Source organism: Brachycentrus maculatus, unplaced genomic scaffold (genome assembly GCF_059751285.1).
Source record: "Brachycentrus maculatus isolate JH-2025_06_01 unplaced genomic scaffold, ASM5975128v1 h1tg000253l, whole genome shotgun sequence".
NCBI lineage: Eukaryota > Metazoa > Arthropoda > Insecta > Trichoptera > Brachycentridae > Brachycentrus > Brachycentrus maculatus.
In genome coordinates this window covers 363,033-376,136 of record NW_028281004.1, presented here as the reverse complement: position 1 = coordinate 376,136, position 13,104 = coordinate 363,033, and the positions used below count along the sequence as shown (strand labels likewise).

General features: G+C 34.3%; 2 protein-coding genes across 2 annotated transcripts in view; one reads left to right on the top strand and one right to left on the bottom strand.

The window, feature by feature from the left end:
* Positions 1-635: 635 nt before the first annotated feature.
* Positions 636-13,104, bottom strand: part of LOC148306101 (coactosin-like protein) — a 42,203-nt gene continuing 29,734 nt past the window's right edge. Inside the window, exon 5 of the mRNA XM_088265609.1 lies at positions 636-3,968. Coding sequence (XP_088121735.1) covers positions 3,852-3,968 — 117 coding nt within the window. The 3' untranslated portion in view covers positions 636-3,851. The remainder of the gene's footprint in view (positions 3,969-13,104) is intronic.
* Orc5 (origin recognition complex subunit 5) lies at positions 4,855-12,266 on the top strand. Its single transcript, XM_088265600.1, has 3 exons — positions 4,855-6,247; positions 9,646-9,801; positions 11,000-12,266. The coding sequence occupies exons 1-3, from the start codon at positions 5,082-5,084 to the stop codon at positions 11,088-11,090; spliced, it is 1,413 nt and encodes a 470-aa protein (XP_088121726.1). The 5' UTR covers positions 4,855-5,081; the 3' UTR covers positions 11,091-12,266.

Sequence of the window (13,104 nt, the reverse complement as noted above, 5' to 3'; positions counted from 1 at the left end):
TAAGATTACTTATTGTAAAGTATGACCAAAACATGTGTTGGTTACTTATTTACACGAAAATTTTAAAAATAACTCCATAATGTGCATCAAAACTTTAAAACACCCGAATTCTTGCAATAGTGATAAAAATGTGGAAAAAATAAAAGTTCACGATGTATTACCCAAAAGTTTTCACATTTTATGACAAAAATTGAAAGACCTTGAAATTTTTCTTTTTTGTAAATGGTACGCATTTCTTGGACTGTGAGTTGACGCTATCCGGTAGACCCATAAAAAGGGATTAATTGGTTTGCCTCAAATTTAGACCAGGGCCAAGAGGAATGGAGGCAAATTGTGCACCGAGTGCCTGACATCAGTAAACAAGGAAGTATTACATTGGTTTTTTGTTTTATTTTTCTAAAATCTAATCAAAACATTACCTAGCTACGACATTGCAAAAGACAAGAATCACTGCTCTTAATAAATGTGAACTTGTGTGGAAAATACAGTGGAACCTCTTATAACGAGCAAAATTCGTTCCAGAATCTTAAATTTTTTGTATTGACTGGTGCGGAAGTCCCGGCTCACAAGTGAATGACGTGAAAAGGGGACTTGCCCAATCTCTGTAACTCGTTATGTGAAATGTCGCTCGGAACTTTTTATTTTTTTTTGCTTGCTATGCAAATTATTCGTTATAAGAGGTGTTCGTTATAAGAGGTTCCACTGTTTATAGGATTTTAACCTGTGGAATGAAGTCACAAAAAGGGCAAATTCTCGCATCGGCTCCACAACTGGGAAGTTAAGTATCTTTCAATCATTGCATACTACGAACCATTCCTAACACACATTTATAATAATTAACATACAATTTTGTGCTTTATTAAATAAGTGTCTTTTACTTAGTCCAAACTTTAAATCAAATGTAAAGAAATTGATAATTAAAAGAATCAATCTCAGAAAAACATTAAAAAATTTAAGGATGATTGTTTTAAATAATAGAAAATCTAGAGTAAAATTCTTACTAACCACATTTACTAAAATGATAATTTTTTTATTATTTTTATTTTCTTTTTAAATTTTCCATTAGCGCAATTAACCTATAGTACCTTTTTAAGAATCTATTACACAAAAGGACATGCAAGCAAAAATGACTCAATGAAACATAAATATCTGTTGAAACACATTTAAAAGTTGGTTGATGAAATAACCTCTAGTTTGGAAGACACATTTAACCATCTCGAGTTACACGTGAAGGTAATTTCTTTAAAGATGATTGAGTAAAATATGTGATTCAAAATTTTCATGACATTGAACTATAAATCATTTTTACACACATGTCCTTTTAGTGTATTTTCTCTTCTTCGTATCATAAGGAATAATGAAATGATTACCGCGCTACAAACTTATCCGTGGAATCGAGGAGAGTGACTCAAAATATAGCAACATTAATAATGGTTGATATACAATATTCAAGAACTTACATCAAATTAAGGAAAATTATTTATGCATGCGGCAATACTAATTTGTGGGAATGACATTTTAATACGGCATTGTTGGTTGCATTTTTTAACATTGCACAGATAAGTTTGTAAGACTGTATTTTCTTATTTTATATCACGGATGCCTCTCTAGATGTTATGGAGCCAGGGCACCATCAATAAGATAGTCAATGTTTCTGCGGATATTGCTCATTGATGACATAAACTGATTGCTTTAGAATATTTTTAAATTATTGACATTAGCGATTCCAACTACGGAAAAATTTATTGATTTCTTCAGAGGAAATTTTTATCTCTGGTATTTTCCATATTTTGTCTATAGTGGAAAAGCAACTGCCTTTGTTTTGTCTAGAATCAACACTATAATTGAATTATATTGTTATTTTCTAAAGTATTAGGAAGTAAAATCAATAGTTGATATGAATAAAACTAAAGAAGATTTGACTTTAAAAAAATGTTAAAGACTTCATTTGTTTCTGTAAATGCATAATATTTAAATTCCGCTAACATCTTTCAACTAAAACCTTCAAGCGTGAAGACTCATTGACTATCGTTTACTGATCGAACTGGTCCAATCAAGGAACACTCGAGTTATCGCTAAGTACAAACATCAAGAATTTAATTCTTTATATTTAAATGCAACATTAACACGTTTAATGATTAAAACATGCAAAATCATAATAAAATATATCCACCGCTTGTAAAAATGCTAAAAGATTTGAATACATATAGATAATTTAAAAAGCCAATATTTGATCCACAACATACAATCGACCGACAGAAGAAAAAAAAACCCTCACTTGAGATCAGAAAAGCTAGTATTGCCATTATTTCCTTCACTTTTTACACATGTACCAAAGTTATAATATTTCTCACAAAAATAAAACGTTCTAGCTCTTACGTTGTAAATTAATTTCAAATCACACTTTATCTCATCGACAACAATTTGTTTTGTATATTAAAAGCATTATTAAGTTTTGTGGTATGGTAATATAACACTCTCCTTATCATTCATTAAAGTGGTATTACGCAAAGTGAACGATGAATGATAAGGAGAGTGTAAACAACAATTTCAACCATTGATTCCCGATGGGGAAAATTACACTATGGAACTGATACCAGGAGAACAACAAAACATAATAACCATATTTATTGATTTAGCATTTAATTTGTAGAACTCCATTTAAATTTATGTTTTAAATGTAGAAATCACATTGATTTTTTTAGTCTACGTAATTGAATTGTATTGTTCAAAAATACATCAAAATAAATTTTGTGACAATTGTTTCGCATTTTTATGGCATTAGTTTGAAAATGCAATAACAAGGCGAAACAATTGTCAGAAAATTGATTTCTATGTGTTTTTTAACAATAAAATACAATTGCGTATACTCAAAAAACCAATGTTTGATTTCAACATTTAATATATAAAATAATAACCAAAGATATTTAAAATTTATTTTGGTCATAACCCTTTCAATATCTTTATATTGAAAGGGCAAAATACTCAAGGCTTTGTAAAAACTGCTAAGCAAATGATCGAATCTACCTTCATTTAGTCTTGCGAGGATATGTAAAGACTAACCAATGGTTTCTAACAAAACGCCCAACTGTCTTGATTGACGCCTAACGATTGAAACAATACGAGTTTTATGCATTTTCACTTTAGGCAAGTGTCTCTCGATAAAGGAGTTAATGCACAACTGGCCAAAGGGTGTTGCAACCAGTAAATGAAGGACGAGACAAAATGTGATTTTAATTAGTTGATAATACAGCAAACTTTCACTTTATAGGGATTGGTGGGGAATAAACTCTCAACACTGGCATCAGAACCCATTTCCTGGTTATTTATATCGTACATTTTGCTCTTTTTGTATGTATTTACCTATAGGATCTAAATGCACAAAAACCAGCTAAAACATAAAATATTTTTTAAAAAATATCATTCTAGGGACATGACGATAAAAGAAATGGGTAATTTTTTGGTTTTATAATTTTGACAATGAGTTTTTCAGTATTTTCGAAACACAATAATTTTGTGTTTAATCCAGTCAATAATTATTTAATCCCAGTTAATCCAGTCTTGGTAAATCAAATCCCAACTAACCCAGTCTTGGTAAATCAAATCCCAGTTAACCCAGTCTTGGTAAATAAAATCTCAGTTAACCCAGTCTTGGTAAATCAAATCCCAGCTAACCCAGCCTTGGTTAACCAAATCCCGGGTAATGCCATCCCGATGAAGAGTCTGCTGTATTGATTTACACATTGTTTTCAGAGCTGAGAACTTTAGTATGGTTTTGGCGGAGATAGCACTCTGTTAGGTGGTTGGTCTGACGGTGAGTTGGCGTGGCGGGGGGTGGGCGGGTTGGCAGCTCATAAGTCCCGCACGCCGGTGCCATAGTTGGCGCCGCCGGCCCGGTTGAGCGCGTCCCGGAACTGCTCCATCTCGAACTCTGTGATGCTCTCCAGCTGCAGTTCCACCGCAAAGTTCTGCAATCACAAAATTTAACAAAATTATTTATCTGTTTAAATCTTCTTCCTGGCTACATCCCAGCTTGTTCAGCTTGGGGTCAGCTCTCCTCGTCCTCACGTTATATGTCCTTCTGCCCTGGATAATGTCACCTAGGCCATGCCTTCAAATCATGTTATCTTTCTGCTTCACCCATGAATTCCTTAGTTTTCCTCTAGATAACTTCGAGGAAGATCCATTTCTATTGCCTGGTTAACTACATATTCGGGTTCTCTGCGTCCTTCATTTATCTGTTTAAATATATTGTAATTTTTTTTGTTTGTTGGTAATTGTGCTTTTAGTTGTGGAACTCAAGAGTCAAGAAAATCGAGGTTCAAACTTCACGTGACTTCATTCCTCCTTTCGAACACAAGTTATTAAACAAATATAAAAATAATATTGAATAAAGTATCTCTACTTTTCATCAGACTAATCAAAACCAAAATTAAATAAAAACAAAAATACAATTTCCTCACAAAGGTGCAATATTTTTTTTAATTTTAAATAATGTAACACTTTATCTATCCAAGCAATGCCTTATAAACTATTGGGTACGAATAAAAAAGGCAAGAAAAATATTGTTCCTGTTTATAAAGATATTTTTTTAATACTGAAGATATAAATATTACGCGATGGTTAAAATTGAATACACATAAAGAATCAAGATTTAAAGTAAAGTTTTTTAACAAATATAAATTTGTTTCTAAATACATTTAATTGTAAAACGGTAAATAAATTTGTTATTCACCATTGGAAACGAATCATTCATAAGTAGGTACGTATCGCAATAAAATACCTACAATGTAGGTCCTGCATGCAACATGAAATATTTATTGCTCTGGCAACACCGCGTTTCCCGCTCGAATTGTTTTGACACTTGTAGCCGGCGACGTCGTGAACGGTTTCTGAGAATTATTGTTTTTACGAAATTAACAGAATTAAGCGTGTTGAAGAGTTTATGATCAACTTTATGCGAAGTTCCTTTTTTTTATTTTTGCTGTGTGTGTTAAGTCCATTGAGGTTATAATTCGCGACAAGTCCGTAGATTGGTGTGATTTGTTTTCTAGATAATTTAGTTTGGTTTTACACAAAAAATGAACGAATTTCTGAATAAAATGCATAAAACGCTACCCTGTCGAGACGCGCAGTTGAGTCAATTGTACAATTTAATAGGAGAAGCGGACGAACCAGTCCCGCCTAGTATCTACATTTTCGGCGATACTTCGACGGGGAAAAGCGCCTGCGTAGCCGGAACATTGAAATACCTGGGATATAAACACGTCATCCTGAGCGCCGTGGAATGCTACACGCCTAAAATAATGTTCGAGACGATATTAAACAAGTTATCCGGCCACGTTTGCAGAAGAGAGAACAAATACGCGCCTATCCACAAATGCGACAGCATGAAAGATTTCGTTCATCACTTGAACAATATCATGCCGGAACAAGGATACGAACCGGTGTTCATAGTCATAGACAAGGCGGAACGCCTCAGAGACATGGATCAAAACATTTTACCGGCTTATTTGAGGTTACGCGAATTCTGCAAACTGAACATTTGCACAATCCTCGTATCCGATTTAGTCTTCGAAAAATATTACTTAAAAACGGGGCTGCGCGAACCTTTCAAGGTATTCTTTCCCCAGTACACTAAAGAAGAATTATACAAGATCATTTTTATGGACCAGCAGAGCTGCGTTAACTTTGTCCTGTGCCAATCTTCCGCGGATTTGTCAACAAGAGAAGAAATACAGAGGACGGATTTGTTTGCCAACTATCTCAACGCGTTTTTGAGCGTGTTCTATCGTCCGTGCCGCGATTTAGTAGAGCTAAAGCACATGGCGAGAGTCTGTTTTGTAAAGTATTGCGAACCGATCCTAGACGGGAGCGTAAAAGCAAACGATGTGACCAAGCTCTGGCGACACATCGCGCCCGCCTTGAAAACAAACTTAGAAGGATTATATCTCAGGGTCCAGGAAAACAAGAACTACGATAATTCAGAGCCCCAAGACCCGGTGGGGAAGGATATCGAGCTGAGGATGCAGAGACTGGGCATCACAAAGCAGGATGTCGCCGTCATCAGAACAGACAACGTCGCAGAGATCCTGGAGTTGCCGTTCTACGCCAAGTTCCTGCTTATTGCGGCGTATCTCGCCAGCTACAACCCGGTCAAGGAAGATAAGCGGCTGTTCATGAAGTACCACGGGAAGCAGAGGAAGCGGATGCAGCAGGTCAACGCCAAAGCCAAACTGAGCGACAGGTACATCTATTCTATCATATTTTTATTTAGCCTCCATAGTGTAATGGTCAGCACGCTCGGCTACCATTCTGGAGGTCCCAGGTTCGATTCCCAGGGGGGGTCAAATAAATATAAGTGATTTTTTTCACTCTAATATTTATTCAATATTACCCTGGACTGGTACCTGAAGCGGAGGGCTGATCACCTTTCCTTCATGTGTTAACGATCAAGATAACACTGCGTTTATATGCAGTGCCCTATGCACTACTGGGGGTGCGGATAAGGGTTTAAAGAAAAATAATATATTTACAACATTTTGAGTGTGACCAAATAAAAAATAAAAAAAATGAAATGTTGTTAAATAATAAAATGTTGTAAATAAATTATCTGGTCAAATTATAAGCTTAAATAATAAAAATGAAAATGGTATTTTCTGGCGTTTCTCATGTGTGGGATTGTATTCCAGGATTCGGACCTCACATAATAATATAAGAGTTTCTGCTTAGTAAAAAGCTTCTTTACATCTCACCAATAGATGTCTCTAGTGAAGTTCTAGTGATTCAAGAACAAGGTTTCTAAATTGGTTCATATATATAGAACTTCAAAAAAAAAATGTATATATATGTATATATATATATATATATATATATATATATATATATATATATATATATATATATATATATATATATATATATATATATATATATATATATATATATATATATATATATATATATATATATATATATATATATATATATATATATATATATATATATATATATATATATGTTTGTTTATTTGAGCATTCTACCACTGAACCACCGATGCAAAATTTTGCCCACCTCCGTAGTGTAAAGGTCAGCACGCTCGGCTACCGTGTTGCAGATCCCGGGTTCGATTCCCGATATTGATATCATATACGTGATTTTTTCACTCTAATATTTATTCAATATTACCCTGGACTGGTACCTGAAGCGGAGGGCTGATCACCTTTCCTTCATGTGTTGACGATCAAGATAACACTGCGTTTATATGATGCAGTGCCCTATGCACCATTGGAAAGCGGATAAGGGTTCGAAGAAGATATAATAGATGCCGCATTGCAGGATCGCTTAAAATGGCGTGCAATCGTTTTGTTTGCAATTTGATTTCAATCTTGACTAAACAAGATAATGGAACGGTTACATTCACATTATATTGCCGTCATTTTAGGAGGAAATGCGTGAAATCAGCTTTTATCATAATATTAAATGCAAGCATTCCAGATAAGAAAACTTTTATTATTATGGCTTCACCGAAAGAAATGGAAAAATACAAAGAATAAATAGATATCGCTCACTCCTTTAAAGAACGTCATAAATCAAAAAACTTGATTTTTCAGGAGAAAGTTTAAAAATAAAATACAATGTATTAAAAATAAATATCAAGCCACTTATTGAACTTTTTACTGTGCAACAGATATTTTTAGGTAAAACCTGAAGGTTTTTTTTTATCCATTTGAAAAATATTTAGTAAATTTAAAAAAATAATTACACAATACCTTTTGTTCAAAATGCAAAAACAACGCTTTCTGCCCTGTAGCGGGTAAATATTAAGTTAAAAATATGCCGCCTTTGCTGGGATATAGTACATTTTCTGGGCATTCCGAAAACATGCACAATTGAAAATTTACAATTTTTGATTTACGACGTTCTTGATAGGAGTAAGCGATATGTGGAAACACACCTAAGTTTGTCATCTCAATGAATAAAATAACTCATGACTAAAAAAACTTGTGTCGGGTTGTGGTCCCGTGGTTAGTGTCGCGGGCTCTTAAGTCAGAGTTTCTCGGTTCGAACCCACTCTACCACAATTTGAAACCTATTTCTAATAATGATCCGCTTAGGCTCACAGAAATAGTATGAAATTGAAATATTTGTGTAATTAATAAAAACACAAATATTTTTTTTTTTTTTTCAATTAAAAAATAAAAAATGGGAGGTGAAATCTAATTACAGTGGAACCTCTTATAAGGAGCACCTTTTATAACGAGTAATTCGTAAAATGAACACAAAAAAAGTAAACGAGCGAAATTTTGCATTAGTTTTAGAAAAAGGGCTTTTTTTTCACGACATTCACTTGCGATAAAGATCATGAATAATAATAATAATAAATTTGGATAACTTATATAGCGCCATTTTCGTAAAAAAATACCTCAAGGGCGCTTCACTGTGAATGAATTGGGGAAAATATTATGGTGGAAATGATTTAGCAAACAAATGTGTTTTTAGTTTTTTTCTAAAGATCATCTCACTCTCACTATTTCTAACCATTGGTGGAAGAGCATTCCACGCCGTCGGTCCCGCAACAGCAAAGGCACGCTCGCCAAATTTAGTGCGTTGGTTGCGAGCTGGTAAGATAACTTTGCCCATTGCAGATGTTGTAGCCGATGGAAGCGTGAGACGTCTATCGACCAATTCATCTGGAATACACAGCTCCTTAAGATACTCTGGAGCCATAGAAATGATATTACTACTATTACAAATACAAAAGATAGGCAGAGAGAAAGGAACGCCACACTCTTTTGTCCTGATATCCACCCCAAACTTCCTTCACATCCATATATCTAGTCATACGTGCCCTCCGATTATGCAGACTTTTGACACCACCAGATTTTAGGTTCCGTTTGATCTGATCGTGCCAAGTCTTTATCTATGTTGAAATGTCAAAAAATAATATATAAAACGTTCTGTGAAAAAAAAACTCAATTAATGGCCTAATACATTGTTGCGCCGGGTGTGTGCCGCGACACACTGGTGTACCGTGGTGATTAGTTGGTGTGCCGCGGAAAAAAGTCTAGTTTTGTGAAAATAATACAATTGCTCCAAATTTTGATTGCCTGTGCTCAGTTAAGTAGGCTCACATTTCGCATTAAACATAATATGTTAAATATGTTACCATAGTGTGGTAAATATGCTCCTCTGAGATGTCCTGATTTGGTAGGTGTACCTTGAATAGAAAAAGTTTGCGGAACACTGGTCTAATACAAGTGGTCAAATTATAAGCTTAAATAATAAAAAATGAAAATGGTATTTTCTGGCGTTTCTCATGTGCGTGATTATAATCCAGGATTCGGACCTCACATACTAATATAAGAGTTTCTGCTTAATAAAAAGCTTCTTTACATCTCACCAATAGATGTCTCTAGTGAGGTTCTAGTGATTCAAGAACAAGGTTTCTAAATTGGTTCATATATATAGAGCTTCCAAGAATTTAAATAGTGTGGTTGTCAATAATGGGTAAAGTGATCACTTAAACCAGCCTATGCCCCGTAAATGCCCAGACTTCCATATTTTTCTTCATCTTTGATGAGATGTCAAAAAATAATGTGACTAATACAAGTGTTTAATTTCTGATAAATGGGTTGGTTCCAGGATGAACGAGCAGCTGGGCCCCAAGTACTTCACGCTGGACCGGCTGCTGGCCATCTTCTACTCCATTCTGGAGGAGAGGGCGGGGCTCACGGCCAACCTGCTGAGCCAGGTGTCGGCGCTCGTGACCCTGCGCCTGCTCGCCGCAGACCACTCCAGGTAACCCGGTGCTTTGAATATTTCAATTACAGCAAGAATGGCCAACCCGCGGGTATCTACTTGCAGCCCGCGGAGCAAATCACACATTTTTTCTTTTAGTGTACACAAAACCACCAAAAGAACATCCCATCGGATTGGCCCACACTAGATTTTACCTCCTGTTCCCAACACAGGTTATAAGAAACGAAAATTCACTCAATGATCTATAAACCTTGTACAGAATAAACAAGGTAAATAATAAATCCAATTCCCATCTAAAAAAGCAAAAAAAAACTGCAATGTTTTTTTATATCTCTCACGCTCTACTAAAAGTAAGCAAATAGAACGCATATAAGCGTCTCCTGCTCTTTACCAACAGTATGTAAAAGACACTTTTAAGTGTTTCCCGCAAACAATGTGTTTATGCAAAATCTACTATGACACGCATTTCGATACTTTCCGCATCATTTTCTAACTGCATGATGCAAAATGCATGAAAACACATGTCACTCCTTTCAACAATGTCATATATCAAAAATCGTCAATTATCAGTTATGTACGTTTTCGGAATGCCCAGAAAATGTACTATATCCCAGCAAAAGCGGCATATTTTGAACTTAATATTTACCCGCTACAGGGCATATAGTGTTGTTTTTGCATTTTGAAGAAAAGATATTGTTTGATTATTTTTTTAAATATACTAAATATTTTTCAAATGGAGAAAAAACCTTAGGGTTTTACCTAAAAAGATCTGTTGCACAGTAAAAAGTTCAATAAGTGGCTTGATATTTATTTTTAGTACATTGTGTTATATTTTTTATCTTTAAAAACGTTCTCCTAAAAAATCAAGTTTTTTTATTTATGACGTTCTTGAAAGGAGTGAGCGATATGTCTCTCGTATGTAGGTACCTATATATTTGTTAATTTTTTACATAGGCTGTAAATCGTCAACCAGATACACCTCCTGACAATAATCTTACGAGGTTTTACCTAAAAAGATCTGTTGCACAGTAAAAAGTTCAATAAGTGGCTTGATATTTATTTTGAATACATTTTATTATATTTTTAAACTTTAAAAACGATCTCCTGAAAAATCAAGTTTTTTGATATATGACGTTGTTGAAAGGAGTGAGCGATGTAACAATTCATTTTTAAATATAGTGGTTTTTACCAAGTAAAAAATATATATTTAATGGGTTTTCTTTATCTTTTTTTGCAGATATCGCTGTATCGCCTCTTCACACCTGGTCACCTCCATCTCACGGACCGTTGGATTCAATATTAGAAAATATCTATATGATTACATTTGAACATAGATCTTCATTTTCTTGAATGTCTTCTTCTACGCTTTGCCCACACACACATAAGGGCACTGCACCAAATCGATTGACTTTATTTTAATTTTATGTAATGTAATTTTTATTTATTTATTTAATTTGAATATGTATTTAATACAGTTATCGAGCAGTGACATTTCGAAACGTAAATATTATATCGTGGGTGTACTGGCAAAAAACGTCAACTCGAAAATATGCAATTTTGACTTGATGATGAAAATTATAAAGTTTTGAACATTCTATAAACTGGCAAAATACTCTACACAGTTTGGAATGTCATATTTATAAGTAAATTCTACTTTAAGTTTAATAGCTGATATTTTATTCAGGCTAAAAGCTTTAAATAACAGGAATTTAGAGTTAACTTTTTTTGCCAGTAAACCCGAGATATATTGTATCTTTTTTAGTGCCCATACCGCACACAGGCAAAAAAAATGTCTTTGTGGTAGGCGCGGTCCGTTCATACATGCTGTGGATGCTCCGCATCCCTTGCATTTAAGAGTAAAGAAATATGGACTTCTAACAGCAATACGTTAACAATTTGATATTTCTACGGTGACCTTAATGTGATTTTTTTACAAAAACGGCGCTGTACTGTACAGCGCCGTTTTTGTAAAAAAATCACATTAAGGTCACCGTGTACTGTATTTGATGTCCAGCATCCTTACTACAAAAAGTCACCGACCGCCACTGCTTTGTGGATATGCCTGTACCTAGTACGGGCATCCCGGTGAAGAAATAGCTTAAACTGATTTTACCGTATTATTTTATGAGGTAGTTCAACTTATTCCCGCAGGGTGGCTCAATGTGTATGGACTGTAATGGACTCTGTCAATGTCAGTATAATCTCCTATGCTTCTAACATATCTTACATACATACATTAAATACAGAACCTGCTCTTTTTCTAAATACAATCTTCATTAAAACTCATTAGTCAAAGGGTTGAAATACCTTTCCTCAACTTATTCATTGCGGATTGCTTCCTCTATTATTATGTCAGTATTATGTTCTCATTATGTATTTATGGATCGAAATTGTGATAAATCTCATTTAATGTGTTCATATTTTTGTACTAAATAATTTTTAAGAAAATAAAAAATATTTCTAATATTTATGTTTCTTTTATAAAAAACAAACTTAATACTTTCTTTGATGTGATATAATTTTTTTCTAATTCTAACCCTTATCTACATGTATTGACGCAGTGTTATCTAGATCATTGCTTACATGAATGCAAGGTGATTAATCCTGCACTTCAGGTGCCAGTCATATTTATTTTGACCCCCTGGGAATTGAACCCGGGACGTAGCGAAACACGCTGACCACTACACTACGGAGGCAAACAAACAGATGATTGTAAATATATTGCCTTTCTCCTGTCATTGTGCATTCCATATAGGCAGAAAAGCAGTGCCTATTCTAACTTACCTGCGTGACATATAAAAACGCAACCAGCACACCTACCTTACCTTACTAAGTAGTACCTAGCTTACCTTACTACCTGGGTAGGTATTATTAATCAATTCTCTGTGCACACCATTGCATATATCGCTCACTCCTTTCAAGAACGTCATAAATCAAAAATCGTCAATTTTTAGTTGTGCATGTTTTCGGAATGCCCAGAAAATGTACTATAACCCAGCAAAAGCGGCATATTTTTAACTTAATATTTACTCGCTACAGGGCAGAAAGTGTTGTTTTTGCATTTTGAAGAAAAGGTATTGTTTAATTATTTTTTGAAATATACTATATATTTTTCTAATGGAGAAAAAACCTTCAAGTTTTACCTAAAAAGATCTGTTGCACAGTAAAAAGTTCAATAAGTTGCTTGACATTTATTTTTAATACATTGTGTTATATTTTTAAACTTTAAAAATGTTCTCCTGAAAAAAAAGTTTTTTGATTTATCATATCCACTTTTGCTCGCATCGAGAAAGAACTATTATTTCGCAAACAATTTCACGACCATAAAACTTTACGGCAATT